Source organism: Podarcis pityusensis (assembly GCF_964106645.2).
Source record: "Podarcis pityusensis genome assembly, chromosome: 12".
Taxonomy (NCBI): domain Eukaryota; kingdom Metazoa; phylum Chordata; class Lepidosauria; order Squamata; family Lacertidae; genus Podarcis; species Podarcis pityusensis.
In genome coordinates, this window is record NC_138037.1 from 4,599,683 (window position 1) to 4,615,226 (window position 15,544).

Consider the following 15,544-nt stretch of genomic DNA (forward strand, 5'->3'; position numbering starts at 1 on the left):
CGGCTTCTCAGCCTCACCTACTTCGCGGGGTTGTTGTGGGGTGAAAATGGGGAGGGGGGGACAACTGTGTACACCCCCTTGAGGTCCTTAAAAATGTGGGATATACACGCAATGAAATAAATCTGAAACAGAAGCTGTAAGCGGTGTGTGAAATTTAAAAATAGTCCCTATTTTCAATGAGAAAGAGAAGCAGAGAAATGCAAACCAGGGCGTTGCCCGCCTTCTGCCATCTTCCACCTGGGCCTTGCAAAAGGTCAGGTCTGTGTCGCCCCCCCCCCCCGTTGCCTTCTGGGCAAAAATCCGCAGGACACCTTGACGGCTCCTCCTACCTTCAGCAGCTGGCAGGGGGTCTGCCCAAAGTTACTGATGATGCCCTCCAGAGCCTTCCTTTGGGTCTCGTCGGCGATGGCATCCAGGTCAACCGCCCCTGAAATGAATTTTGGGTGCCATGAGGGACATACGAAGTGCGGTGTAAATCAGGACTGGGGGAGCTGTGGCCCGCAAGATGCAGCAGTTAGGGACTGCACTCCACGTTGGAGTAGGGTTCGCTCCTGAGCCTTTTTCTTCTCCCGAAGATATCCCACAAGGCAGTGGAGGTTTAGGGTCAGAGTTTTCCTTCTCCTAGTTGGGCTCCCTTCCTAGGTACACGAGTCCCATATGCCCCTCACATTCCTCTGCAGCCCATGCAAAAATGCCTACTTGAATAAATAATAATAATTGTTACATTGTGGGTGAACATATCAGCTCTTGTTTATTCACAGGCCAGAACAGAACTGAACTGAAGGGTTCAGCCAGCCTGCTTATATAGAGCTCCACTACAACGCAACAGTGGCAACTTTCTGTACTTAGCCAATCACTGAACGTCACTTTCAATCCCCTATTTGCATATGTGGACCTGAGTGAAAACTGTCTACAGTATCCCCCTGCTGGCCCAGGGTGTCCCAGTGTACATAACAATAACAACAACAACAATAATAATAATTTTATTATTTATACCCTGCCCACCTGGCTGGGTTTCCCCAGCCACTCTGGGCGGCTTCCAACAGAACACTAAAAAGAAAACAAAACTTCAAACATTAAAAACTTCCCTAAACAGGGCTGCCTTCAGATGTCTTCTAAAAGTCAGATAGTTGTTTATTTCCTTGACATCTGGTGGAAGGGTGTTCCACAGGGCGGGTGCCACTACCAAGAAGGCCCTCTGCCTGGTTCCCTGTACCCTCACTTCTCTCAGTGAGGGAACCTCCAGAAGGCCCTCGGAGCTGGACCTCAGTGTCCGGGCAGAATGATGGAGGTGGAGACGCTCCTTTAGGTCTACTGGGCCGAGGCTGTTTAGGGCTTTCAAGGTCAGCACCAACACTTTGAACTGTGCTCGGAAACGTACTGGGAGCCAATGTAGGTCTTTCAGGACCGGTGTTTTGTGGTCTTGGCGGCCGCCCCCAGTCACCAGTCTAGCTGCCGCATTCTGGATTAGTTGTAGTTTCTGAGTCACCTTCAAAGGTAGCCCCACGTAGAGCGCATTGACCATTGGACCCACGCTTGGTCTCATCAACTCCATCTGCCAGAGCCTGTTTTTGCATTGAGGTAAAATTCCCAACTCACTGAGGGTTTGAGCCCCATCGGCTCCCCTCACCTGGTTTAGCCAGCCAGTCAAAGCCAATTCCTGGGATTGTGGCTGCTGTTGCATGCAGACAGCTTCTAGGAGCCCCAGGTGAGACAGACTACCTTTGAAGGAGCATGACGTGTGCCCCACCTGAGGTACTACCCCGATACGTACACACAGAATCACAGAGTTAGAAAATACCCCTGAGGTCTTCTAGCCCAACCTGACGCAATAGATTGAAATAAAATTGAAATACTTTATTATCACTTGTATACAGTGAGATGACACGAGCACCCCCCCCCACTCAGCTCTCTTCGTCTTAATTCCCCTCGTTTACTGACGCACACCCACCAAACCCGAAAGTCAGTTGCCCTGTTGTTATCTTTTCCTTCAGCAGCCTAACAGCCCACGGATAGAAGCTGTTCTTTACCCTGTTGGTGCGACTAATCCTGCTTCTATATCTTCTGCCCGAGGGCAGGAGATCAACATAGTGCTGGCCAGGGTGTGAATCATCCCTGAGAAGCTTCCTCACTCTCCTGAGGCAACGTTCTTCTGCGATGTCATCCAGCGGATTCACGGGACAGCCCATAATATCTAGTGCTGTATTCACCACCCTCTGTAGGCACTTCCTATCTGTTGATGTCAAACCAGTGTCCCACACCGTGACGCAGTAGGAAAGGACACTTTCTATTGTGGACCGGTAGAAGATCATCAAATGTGCAGATCATCAAACAGGTGCAACAAGGTCCCACCTTACCTTCATACGTGCAGTAATAGAAGACATTCAGCGCTTCCACAGCGGCTGGGCCTCGCTGTTTGTACCCAAAGATCAAGTCAATCCACTCGTGGAGGTGGGCAGACACGTACTCCGACTCCTGACAAGGACACAAGGCGATGATGATGAGATCGAAGCACAGCATAGGCCACCCAACCATTAAACAAAAACACCACCGCTTTTCCCGGGGCACAGTCTGCTCAGAGACAAATACCGGCGAACTTGGAAGCCGAATGCTTTGGCTTCCAAACAAATCGGCTCCCGAACGATCGAAACACGGAAGTGAGCGTTCCGGTTTTCGAATGATTTTTGGAAGCCGAACATCCAGCACGGCTTCTGATTGGCTGCTGTGGGACGCTCCTGCAGCCAATCGGAAGCCGTGCTTTGGTTTTCGAACGGTCCCGGGAGTCGAACGGACTCCTGGAACGCATTCTGTTTGAAAACCAAGGTACCATTGTAACTGAAATGCAGAGACACGGCAAGTAAACATTTCCCACCCAAAATGACACCTGAATTTTTGGATTTTTATTGATATTGATGCTGCATTTTATGTTGTATTTTATGCTGTTTTTAAGTTGCGTTTTAATCAATGTTTTATATTTGCTGTTAGCTGCCCTGAGCCTGGCTTCGGCTGGGGAGGGAGGGATATAAATAAAATTTTATTGTTATTATTATTATTATTATTATTATTATTATTATTATCACTTGTTTGTTTGTTTTGCAAAGCCCAATGCAGGTTTTCCCCAAGTCAGGTCATTCTCCTGATCAGTTTCAGCATATTTTTAAATTTTAAAATGGATTTGCATATCGCTAAGATGCCTAGGGGTCCTCTGTGTGAGACTGAAAAGAAGGAATTTAATAAAAGCGCGTCGCGTGGAAAAGGGCATGTTGCGTACTTTATTTCCCTAACTACAGCCAGAATGAAATGGCCTCAGAAAAAAAGATACAGAACAGCCCTCGACTTTTAGCACCTTGCCCTCAGCAATTAAAGCATTTGGGCTTAGTTAAAACTAAAGGAAAAGGAGGGTATTATTATTATTTATAATAATGGACGTGGGTGGCGCTGTGGGTTAAACCACAGAGCCTAGGACTTGCTGATCAGAAGGTCGGCGGTTTGAATCCCCACGACGGGGTGAGCTCCCGTTGCTCGGTCCCTGCTCCTGCCAACCTAGCAGTCCGAAAGCACGTCAAAGTGCAAGTAGATAAATAGGTACCGCTCCGGCGGGAAGGTAAACGGCGTTTCCGTGCGCTGCTCTGGTTTGTAGAAGCGGCTTAGTCATGCTGGCCACATGACCCGGAAGCTGTACGCTGGCTCCCTCGGCCAGTAAAGTGAGATGAGCGCCGCAACCCCAGAGTCGTCCGCGACTAGACCTAATAGTCAGGGGTCCCTTTACCTTTTTATTATTATTTATAGGAATAAAATCTTCCCCTCTCTCCATTGCCCTGCCTGCCTCCTCTTACCAGGGCTTTACGGTGCTTGTGGATGAAATCTTCTGGGGATTTGGCCCATCTGGGAAGGACGACGTCTCCCACTTTCTCATTCGACATCTGCAGAGAGCCTAAATCAAAGCCTGAAGGGAGGGAAAATGTGGGAGAATGCAGCAGGCAGCCAAAACCAGCTTTCTCCTCCACTTCAAAAAACCCCCACCTTAGCTCCCCTTTTGCAAACCACACTTCCGATTTCCTGAGTCAAGGACAAGCAACTCACACACGGCATGATCAACCTATGGGACTCGTTACTACAAAGTTACGCATCTTACTGGCGGTCCCTGACGTCTCCCCTTGATCTCTGTTTACCCACTTAAGGGAGAAGACATACCGTATTTTTCGCTCTATAAGACACACTTTTCCCCTCCTAAAAGTAAGGGGAAATGTGTGTGCGTCTTATGGAGCGAATGCAGGCGGGAGGCTCTGCTCAGCGCTCCCTTTAAAGAGCTGCCTGGAGCGTGTGTGCGGCTCTTGGGGGCTTTTCCCTGAGGAGGGAGAAGGGCTGCCCTTCTCCACGCTCCACACACTCTTTAAAGGGAGCGCGGCTCTTGGGGGAGCCTTAGCCGTGCGCAGCCTCTCCCAGGCAACAGGAGCCTTCACCCTGCTGCCAGGGAGAGGCTGCGCACGGCTATCCCATAAGCCAACTGCGCTGCGATCCTGCTTGCTGTCCTGGCTTCTTGCTTAGCCCTGGGCAGATGGAGCCTTCCTCCCGCTGCCCGGGAGAGGCCCGCTGCCCTTCTCCCTCCTCGGGGAAAAGTCTGCAAGCGCCGCACACATGCTCCATGCGGCTCGTGAAAGGGAGCTCTGAGCAGAACCTGGGATGCAGACAGGCTCTGCTCAGCGCTCCCTTTAAAGAATATTTTTTCCTTGCATTCCCCCACTAAAACTAGGTGGTCAGGTGCGTCTTATGGAGCGAAAAATACGGTAGGCCAGATTTGCAGAGCGGGGGGGGGGGGGAGGTTTTGAAGCATCCTCACCACCTTTGGGGCAAGGAGTATCCTTCTCTCCCCCCTTGGGCAAACTCTGAAAAGACCCATTTTGCAGCTTTCCCAGCCAGATACCAAAGTTAAATTGAGGATAAGAGAGGCCTGACCCGGCCCTGCCTGGCTATTACAAGGACTGAATTTGGGATTTTCTGACTCCATGTTTGGATACAAGCCCTCTCCAAATACTTGGCCGCAAGAAGATGATGACTTATTTCCTGCTAGTGAACTCCTCTGCGGAATCTGCCTGGTCCCTGTCGGCCAGCAGAACCGGCAGCCCAGATGGCCCAGGAATCTGAACCAGCCCAGGAAAGGAACGCTTACTGTTTTGGTTCTCCAGGAAGTCCGTAAAGTAGAAGAATTCCGGGATCAGCTCCTTCACGTCCACGGGGTTTTCCATGCGGGCTTGCCAGGCGGCGGGGACGGAGTGAAACTGGCGGTCGGAGCAGTCAAACCTGCCGGCGTAAGAGCGAGAGGAGATTGAATGGCAAGGTTGCAGGGTTGGAATTTGTCCGATCCTCTCTGCTAAAGCCGTCCCAAGTCGGCGGCCACCACCGCCTTGTCAAAATGGGCAGAGAGGCACATTCCTGGTTCCTATGCAGTAATGCGTCAGTTTGCATTTCCTAGTGCAGAAAGTTATTGATCTGATGTGTAGAGATCTTTCCTATTCCACTTAATTCAAGAGAGCTCTAGAAGCTTCTCTGTGTGAAAGAAAGAAGCAGAAGGTTCGTGATGTTTGGGTTATATCTTCAGAGAAGCTGAGTACAGTAGTACCTCGGGTTAAGAACTTAATTCGTTCTGGAGGTCTGTTCTTAACCTGAAACTGTTCTTAACCTGAGGTACCATTTTAGCTAATGGGACCTCCTGCTGCCGCCACGCCGCCACTGAGCGATTTCTGTTCTTACCCTGAAGCAAAGTTCTTAATCCGAGGTACTATTTCTGGGTTAGCGGAGTCTGTAACCTGAAGCTTCTGTAACCCAAGGTACCACTGTAAAGGTAAAGGGTAAAGGGACCCCTGACCATTAGGTCCAGTTGCAGATGACTCTGGGGTTGCGGCACTCATCTTGCTTTATTGGCCGAGGGAGCCGGCGTACAGCTTCCGGGTCATGTGGCCAGCATGACTAAGCCATTTCTGGCGAACCAGAGCAGCGCACAGAAATGCCATTTACCTTCCCGCCGGAGCAGTACCTATTTATCTACTTGTACTTTGATGTGCTTTTGAACTGCTAGGTTGGCAGGAGCAGGGACCGAGCAACAGGAGCTCACCCCATGGCGGGAATTCGAACCGCTGACCTTCGGATCGGCAAGTCCTAGGCTCTGTGGTTTAATCAACAGCGCCACCCGCGTCCCTAGGTACCACTGTACAGCTGCCTTAAACTGCTTCTGTTATCTTTCAGTCAAGGTCATGCTGACTATAAAAGTAAGGTGAGAAGGTTTCACTTTCTCTCTCTTTTCCTTCTGGTGTGGTGTTCTGTACATAGTATGCTTAGCACTAAGGTTTAGACTTATTATAAGTTATTGTAAGTTTAAGTCAAGTCTGCTGCAACTGGATTTCTGATGGACAGGGACAATCCTGAATGTATTGGATTTGCGACCGTTATCCTTATTTGCCTTCAGTAGCAGTAAAGCTCTGCTGGATGAAATATAATTGCCTCTGGTCTATTTTGGGGGGATCCTGCAACATGTTTAAGTTTTTACTCTGCTAACCATACGTCAAGGGGAAGAAATGGAGGCAGTGAGAGATTTTACTTTCTTGGGCTCCATGATCACTGCAGATGGTGACAGCAGCCACAAAATTGAAAGACGCCTGCTTCTTGGGAGAAAAGCAATGACAAACCTAGACAGCATCTTAAAAAGTAGAGACATCACCTTGCCAACAAAGGTCGGTATAGTAAAAGCTATGGTTTTCCCAGTAGTGATGTATGGAAGTGAGAGCTAGACCATAAAGAAGGCTGATTGCAGAAGAATGGATGCTTTTGAATTCTGGTGCTGGAGGAGACTCTTGAGAGTCCCATGGACTGCAAGAAGACCAAACCTCTCCATTCTGAAGGAAATCAGCCCTGAGTGCTCACTGGAAGGACAGATCCTGAAGCTGAGTCTCCAAGACTTTGGCCACCTCATGAGAAGAGAAGACTCCCTGGAAAAGACCCTGATGCTGGGAGAGATGGAGGGCACAAGGAGAAGGGGACGACGGAGGACGAGATGGTTGGACAGTGTCCTCGAAGCTACCAGCATGAGTCTGACCAAACTGCGGGAGGCAGTGGAAGACAGGAGGGCCTGGCGTGCTCTGGTCCAGGGGGCCACGAAGAGGCGGACACGACTAAACAACCACCACCATACGTTGGAGTTCTGCTCTGGATCAATATTGAGTAGAATTCCATGACACTAAGTGCCCATATGATAAGAAGGGAAATGAGCAAATGGGAAGGAAGGCCTCGCCCATTATGTCTGCGTGTGTTTACTGGAGGAGCAGAAAGGGAGAAGTCTTATTTTCCACGGCCGGCTTGCTCTCTCTCACTCACCTCCCGCTTTGCAACTGGATATGCAGAGTAGTGAAAGGCTCCGTGCGGATCAGGTAGTGCATGACGCCGGCTGCGTTGGAGTAGTGGGTGCCGTAGTGGAACTTGTCAATCATGCCGGTGGGATCCTCAAAGCTCTCGTACCTGCGGGCGGAATGGCAAAGCCGGAAAGAGCAGAACTCAAGTCTGTGCGGTGACTCCCAGATGGCAGACAGAACAACAACAACAATTTATTATTATTATTATTATTATTTTTAGATATTTATTGGAGTTTTCAAAATATTACAAAAAGAAGAAAGTAATGAAAAGGAAAAAAAAGAAGAAAAAAGAAAATTCCAAATAAAAAACAAAAAAGTGACAAAATTACAAAAATCCCAAGGTTTTTTTTTTAAAAAACAAAAAATAATTTAAAAACAAATTAATTATTTTCAGACCCTTAACTGTCATTACCTTCTTTCTTAGACCTCCTCCTCCTCCCTTCCTTTGTATCCTAGTTATTAATTATCCCAGCAAATCCTTTCCTTTCCATGTTTCATAAAATTCTATCATTACATTACCCTAGACTATTTTAATCCTATCTTTCTATAATAAAATAAACCTTAAAGTTTAAAACTTAAGTCTTAACCTTACCAGCTTCTTATAATCATAATATTCTTTCATAATTCTTTAAGCATCTTTACTAAAGCCAGGTAATTTCTTCCAACATTTTTCTATCATTCATCAACTTTATGAAAACAATTTATTATTTGTACCCCGCCCATCTGGCTGGGTTTCCCCAGCCACTCTGTGCGGCTTCCACAAAGACCAAAAATACACTAAAATGTCACACATTAGAAACTTCCCTGAACAGGGCTGCCTTAAGATGTCTTCTGAATGTCAGGTAGTTGTTTATCGCTTTGACATCTGATGGGAGGGCGTTCTACAGTGAGAAGGCCCTCTGCCTGGTTCCCTGTAGCTTTGCTTCTCGCAATGAGGGAACCGCCAGAAGGCTCTTGGCGCTGGCTTTCAGTGTCCGGGCAGAACGATGTGGGTGGAGACACTCCTTCAGGTCTACTGGGCCGAGGCCGTTTAGGGCTTTCAAGGTCAACACCAACACTTTGAATTGTGCTCGGAAACATACTGGGAGCCAGTGTAGGTCTTTCAAGACCGGTGTTATGTGGTCTCGGCGGCCGCCCCCAGTCACCAGTTTAGCTGCCACATTCTGGATTAGTTGTAGTTTCCGGGTCACCTTCAAAGGTAGCCCCACGTAGAGCGCATTGCAGTAGTCCAAGAGGGAGATAACTAGGGCATGCACCACTCTGGCAAGACAGTCTGTGGGCAGATAGGGTCTCATCCTGCGTACCAGATGGAGCTGGTAGACAGCTGCCCTGCATACAGAATTGGCCTGTGCCTCCATGGACAGCTGTGAGTCCAAAATGACTCCCAGGCTGCGCACCTGGTCCTTCAGAGGCACAGTTACCCCATTCAGGACCAGCAACAGCAACTGTATACTGCCCTTCATCCAAAGGTCATGGGACGGTTCACATCGTAAAGGTACAACACGGGAACACAAAATGAAAAACAGAACGAAAGCAAGGCAGTAACTCCCTTGCCACAAACACACCAAGAAGCATTTTCGCCAATGGGGGTTCCAAAATGGCGCATGCGATTTAGCACGACTCGGCCACTGCTTTTCTGCTTTGAGAAATTCCCTCTACTGGGCAGCTCCCCTTTCCTAGTCCCCTTTCCGAAACCGTATAACCCCAGTCCTGAAAGACCTACACTGGCTCCCAGTATGTTTCCGAGCACAATGCAAAGTGTTGGTGCTGACCTTTCAAGCCCTAAATGGCCCTGGTCCAGTATACCTGAAGGAGCGTCTCCATCATTCAGCCCGGACACTGAGGTCCAGCTCCGAGGGCCTTCTGGCGGTTCACTCCCTTCAAGAAGCGAGGTTACAGGGAACCAGGCAGAGGGCCTTCTAGGTGGTGGCGCCCGCCCTGTGGAATGCCCTCCCACCAGATGTCAAGGAAATAAACTACCTGACTTTTAGAAGACATCTGAAGGCAGCCCTGTTTAGGGAAGTTTTTAATGTTTGATCTTTTACCGTGTTTTTAATGTTCTGTTGGGAGCTGCCCAGAGTGGCTGGGGAAACCCAGCCAGGTGGGTGGGGTAGTATTATTATTACTACAACTACAGAGGTATCTTGGTTCTCAAATGCCTTGGTACTCAAACAACTTGAAATCCAAACACTGCAAACCCGGAAGTAAGTGTTCTGGTTTGCGAACTTTTTTCAGAAGTCGAACATGCTCCATTTTGAGTCTTATGCTTTCGTTTTGAGTGCCACCCGTGCTCCGTTTTGAGCGCTACGCTGAAGTCTGTTTTTGCTATTTATTCTGCGTTTTTGTGGCTCTTTTTTGTTTGTTTTTGTGACTGTGTGGAACCCAGTTCAGCTACTGATGGATTGACTGTGTGACTGTAGTACACTGTTTATTGCTTTCATTTTATGGATCAGTGGTCTTGTTAGATAGTAAAATTCATGTCAAATTGCTGTTTTAGGGGTTGTTTTTAAATGTCTGGAACGGATTAATCCGTTTTGCATTGCTTTCTATGGGAAAGCGCGCCTTGGTTTTGGAATGCTTTGGTTTTGGAACGGACTTCTGGAATGGATTAAATTTGAGAACCAAAGTACCACTGTATTATTATTATCTCAAATGTTGAGATGAAAGCTCTTTCTCTATGGACCATAGCGAGGGGGAAAGAGTTAAACCATCCCTCTTTCCCCCCAGCCGTGATTCTGCCCTTCCTGCAATTTGCTAGGGTTGGCAGAGCTGGGAGAGGGAAGAAACTGATGCAAAGGTAACGCTACTAGGGAAGGGAAAGGCTAAAGAGACCGTCGGGAGGAGAGGCGGATTGCAGAGAAGCAAAAGCCTAGAGCGGTCTCTTGCCCTCCAAGTGGCTTTGGACTACAGCTCCCATGTTGTCTCAAGGGAAAGAAGTCTCCGGTATTTCCTCCCACCGAGATGCTTCCTGCCTTCCCAGCTGCGTCCGTCCCCGGAAGGCTGCAACACCGACAAGAAAACTCTGTACTCACTTCTCTTTGACATCCTTGGCATGCCTCTCATTGGCCACTCCGATGGGCTTGGAGAGATCCCGGAACACAGCCGGGTTGTTGAGATCCAGAGTCTCCGAGACGTAATCCTGCAGGATCCACGGGAACTTGAGGGGAGGAGAGAAAGGAGAGCCTCTGGTTTTGCCTGCTTGCGGGATCCATAGCTGTCAACTTACAGATTTGAAAATAAGGGACCAGCAGCCTCGAGAATAAGGGATCAGCAGCCAAAATAAGGGATTTTCAGAGCACAGGTAGGTTCAACTTCTGAGCCCCTCCGAGCCAAAGGCAGAAAGCCCAGCCAGCAGCCAAACGAAGCCTCAAGCGGTGGTTCCCACAGCGCAGCAACCCGGCAAAAGGGATGCAGCAAGGGAAACCACCGTCACCTCTCCGCTGGGAAGCGCTGAGCAAAGGCGAGTCCCCAGGCAACGCGGCCGATTTGATTGGCACAAGGCATGCAAGCTCCACCCCCCAGTCGTTCTTAGATTCCTTATTGGGTGAGCAACGCAGCCAAGCAACAGAGTTGGAGCCTCCCTCCTCCCTGGCTGGCAGGGAGGGAGGGAGAGGAGCTGCTTCCTTTGAAACCCGGGAAATATAAGGGACACCCTCAATAAGGGACAGCAGCGGGACATGGCGCTGGGATAAGGGACTGTCCCGCCAAATAAGGGACGCTTGACAGCTATGTCGGGATCCAGCGTTTGCAGGGAGGGTGGGAGCAGGAGAGGAAACCGTCTTAAGAAGCACCTGAGGCTCAAGGGCGAAGGTTCACCCTCGGATGCTTACCACGGGATACTGGGAGAGGTCGTTGTAGGTGCGGCCTGCGATGGTGTTGAGCTGCATGAGGTATTCGAAGTTGGAGATTTCCCTGTTAACCCATTTCTGGAAAAGGAAGGTGAGAATAAAACAGTGGATTTGGCAAGGATCTGGAAAAACGGACGGGCCAGAATGATAAATTCTTTTTTTTATTATTTGTTTGGTTTTTCAAATTAAAGTTTTACAATCGCAAATCCAACATACATCATAAAAACAAGATTCCATAGAATCTCCTGGACTTCCCTCCTCCCTATTGTGGGTCCTATTGTTAACCATTTCCTCCTGCATTTTTTATAATTATCCAAATCTTTACATCGCCATTATATCCAAAATTCTCCATTACTAAAAGGGATATTCCAATCCTGCTAATCATTTTAACTGTTTACAATGGTTTTTAAGATAAATTTTAAATTTCCCCATTCTTTATTAAAATTTTGGTCTTCCTGATTTGATTCTTCTGGTCTTTCTCTCCCCCTTTCTCTCTCTCTCTCTCTCTCTCTCTCTCTCTCTCTCTCTGATGACGACCCGCCTCCAAGTCTGAAAATCTTGCTAATAAACTTGCACGGTGTGATTTACTGCCGGCTCGCTCCTCCTGACAACCATTCCCTTCTCCCCCCTTCCAGATAAAGAAAAAAAAAAATCAAACATTAAAAACTTCCCCAAACAGGAGGAAAGGCTGCCCACTTTGCAAACCACCTGCCTTCATTCTCAAGGATCAGGAGAGTCTCTGTGTATCAGATTTGTTTGTGATTAAAAGACAATGTTAAATTAAGCACCTGAGTCAAGCCCGAGGCTTTCAGCAAGTCCTGCGGCGACCGGCTGGCAAAATAGATCTGATTCGGTGGTCGGAGGCCCAGGATGGAAGAGTAAACCTTGTTCCTGACCTGGGAGCGAGAGGGCAGAAAAACCAGCAGGACGTTATTATCAGCTGCCGACCCAGTGAGTGACTTTCCCAGAAGGGCGCTGAGTCTGCAGAATAATAATAATAATAATAATAATAATAATAATAATTTATTATTTGTACCCCGCCCATTTGGCTGGGTTTCCCCAGCCACTCTGGGCGGCTTCCACAGAGACCAAAAATACACTAAAATGTCACACATTAAAAACTTCCCTGAACAGGGCTGCCTTAAGATGTCTTCTGAAGGTCAGGTAGTTGTTTATCGCTTTGACATCTGATGGGAGGGCGTTCCACAGGGCAGGCGCCACTACTTAGAAGGCCCTCTGCCTGGTTCCCTGTAGCTTGGCTTCTTGCAATGAGGGAACTGCCAGAAGGCCCTCGGAGCTGGACCTCAGTGTCTGGGCAGAACGATGGGGGTGGAGACGCTCCTTCAGGTATACAGGACCGAGGCCGTTTAGGGCTTTAAAGGTCAACACCAACTCTTTGAATTGTGCTCGGAAGCTGTGCATTTGCAAATGAATTAATATGTGCTCCACTAGGACGTGGGTGGCGCTGTGGGTTAAACCACGGAGCCTAGGGCTTGCCGATCAGAAGGTCGGCGGTTCGAATCCCCATGACGGGGTGAGCTCCCGTTGCTCGGTCCCTGCTCCTGCCAACCTAGCAGTTCAAAAGCACGTCAAAGCGGAAGTAGATAAATAGGTACCACTCCGGCGGGAAGGTAAACGGCGTTTCCGTGCGCTGCTCTGGTTCGCCAGAAGTGGCTTAGTCATGCTGGCCACATGACCCGGAATCTGTACACCGGCTCTCTCGGCCAATAAAGCGAGATGAGCACCGCAACCCCAGAGTCGGCCACGACTGGACCTAATGGTCAGGGGTCCCTTTACCTTTACCACTAGGAGATCAAAAGATGAGGAGGAAGAGATACCCGTCTGCTGTTACCTTTTTCTTGAAGTTGAGGAAGTAGTTTGCCTGGTCGATGAAGAAGAACTCCAGGGCGGACCTGCGGAGGTTGTAGCGTCGGAGGTGCAGTTCCCGGAGTTGAGACAGGGGGCGCTTGAAGTCGTAGCCGATTCCTGGGTGGGAGGACCACAGTGCTTAATCTCTCAAGTGTGGAGAGCCAAAGACAATGATCAGCTGCTGCCATGGACTGGTGGAATGCAGAAGAACGGTGGGAGGAACCAGCGGGGGAACCCACAAGGGATTCTGGTCATGCCTCCTGTGGTCTCCCAGGACCAGAAGAGGGATGAAGAGGGAGGAGTAGAGGCAGACGCATTGGCACAGTCTCAGATTGCTTTGCAAGGACCCTGGAAGGTAGGAGACTTAGGCAGCTGCGGGAAGGCAGCAACCTTCAGTCTCACAGGGGCAAGACCTGCCAGGAAGAGTTGCTGCGCTCACTAGGCCTGGCAGTAGAGAGCAACTTGTTTCTCCTAACAGAAACAGTGAACTTCACTTACTCCGTGTGATTTATTGCTGACCTGCTCCTGACAGCTGCAACTTTGGCTACTCAGGAATGGGAACCTGAATTTCCCACTTCCCACCTGGGCTGCTTCCAGTGGGACCTTTATTGTGGGATTGGTGTGTGTGTGTGTGTGTGTGTGTGTGTGTGTGTGTGGCGTTTGCCTCCTAGGATGGGTCATAAGGGAAGGGTTAAAATGGGTGTGATGTGTTTGGCCAGTGAGAATGCAAGGGGGGAATAAGAGTTAGAGTGGGAGGTTTTGAAAGTCGGTTGAGGTTTGGGAGTTGAGGTTTGGGAGCTGAAGAAGGAAGAGGGAGGTTTAGGTGTGGGTTGGTAGAGTTGTATTGTGAGAGAGTGAGAGGAATTGTTAGGTGGAGTCAGATAGATAGTTGGGAATAATCAGTTTGAAGTTGTTAGGAACTAAGATTAAGAAACTGTCAAGAAAAACTAACTGAAACCATAAGGTTGTTCCTGCATTTAAAAATAAACTTGATTATTTGTTTATGTTAACAACTTACTGGACTCCGTATGTCCCTATGAGATACGGGGTGGTGGCAGCGGAAAAAGCAATCACAGTGGAGGCGCAGGGTCAATAGACCATCGAACGTCCGGGGGCACTGTGTGTGATCGCCACTGTGTGTGTGTGTTTGTGTGTGTGTGAGAGAGAGTGTCCTCACATATGCCGCATTTTTGCACGACTCACACAAGGTTGTGGACACCAAAATGCAAGCCTCTCTCCCAGCCCACTGAATTTGTATTTGCCCTCTGCAGGGAAAACCCAGTAAGCAAAAAACAACAGCAGCACCCTCTGGCGGGAGACCCACGGGTGCTATCTCAACAACCTGTTTGGAAACTAAGCACCACTGATTTTTCTGGGCCCTTGTGACTGTCAATTTGCATTTCATAGTAAAGGAAGTATTTATCTGATGCGTAGAGATCTTTCCTATTCTAATTAATTCCAGAGGGTTCCGAAAGCTTCTCTGTGTGAAAGAAACAAGCAGAAGGTTCGTGATGTTTGGGTTATTCCTTCAGAGAAGCTGAATACACCACCAGGCTTAATGGGGTTCTCTTACCTCTTCTGACAAGGTCATGCTGACTACAAAAGTACAGTGGTACCTCGGGTTAAGTACTTAATTCGTTCCAGAGGTCCGTTCTTAACCTGAAACTGTTCTTAACCTGAAGCACCACTTTAGCTAATGGGGCCTCCTGCTGCTGCTGCGCCGCCGAAGCACGATTTCTGTTCTTATCCTGAAGCAAAGTTCTTAACCCGAGGTACTATTTCTGGGTTAGCGGAGTCTGTAACCTGAAGCGTATGTAACCTGAAGTGTATGTAACCTGAGGTACCACTGTAGGGCCAGAAGGAGCCTTGCTTTCACTTTCTCTTTTTATCTCTCTTCCTTCTGGTGTGGTGTTCTGTACGTAATGTTAGGTTTTAGACATTATAAGTTATTGTAAGTTTTAGGGGATGCGGGTGACGCTGTGGGTTAAACCACAGAGCCTAGGGCTTGCCAATCAGAAGGTCGGCGGTTCAAATCCCCGCGACGGGGTGAGCTCCCGTTGCTCAGTCCCTGCTCCTGCCAACCTAGCAGTTCGAAAGCACGTCAAAGTGCAAGTAGATAAATAGGTACCACTCCGGCGGGAAGGTAAACGGCGTTTTTGTGCGCTGCTCTGGTTCGCCAGAAGCGGCTTAGTCATGCTGGCCACATGACCCGGAAGCGTACAGCTCCCTCGGCCAATAAAGTGAGATGAGCGCCACAACCCCAGAGTCGGCCACGACTGGACCTAATGGTCAGGGGTCAGGGGTCCCTTTATTGTAAGTTTAAGTGAAGTCTGCTGCAACTGGATTTCTGATGGACAGGGCCAATCCTGAATGTATTGGATTTGTGACCATTCTGCTCATCTGTCTTCAGTAGCAGTAAAGCTC

At 48.8% G+C, this 15,544-nt stretch overlaps 1 protein-coding gene across 9 annotated transcripts in view; it reads right to left on the minus strand.

The window, feature by feature from the left end:
* Positions 1 to 15,544, minus strand: part of NBEAL2 (neurobeachin like 2) — a 219,488-nt gene that overhangs the window by 19,752 nt on the left and 184,192 nt on the right. For all 9 annotated transcript variants that reach the window (XM_080973935.1, XM_080973933.1, XM_080973931.1 and 6 more), the window contains 9 exons: positions 13,104 to 13,237; positions 12,040 to 12,147; positions 11,234 to 11,329; positions 10,436 to 10,560; positions 7,369 to 7,509; positions 5,171 to 5,301; positions 3,837 to 3,946; positions 2,358 to 2,475; positions 330 to 427 (listed from right to left, as the gene is read on the minus strand). In XM_080973935.1, coding sequence (XP_080830061.1) covers positions 330 to 427; positions 2,358 to 2,475; positions 3,837 to 3,946; positions 5,171 to 5,301; positions 7,369 to 7,509; positions 10,436 to 10,560; positions 11,234 to 11,329; positions 12,040 to 12,147; positions 13,104 to 13,237 — 1,061 coding nt within the window. The remainder of the gene's footprint in view (positions 1 to 329; positions 428 to 2,357; positions 2,476 to 3,836; positions 3,947 to 5,170; positions 5,302 to 7,368; positions 7,510 to 10,435; positions 10,561 to 11,233; positions 11,330 to 12,039; positions 12,148 to 13,103; positions 13,238 to 15,544) is intronic.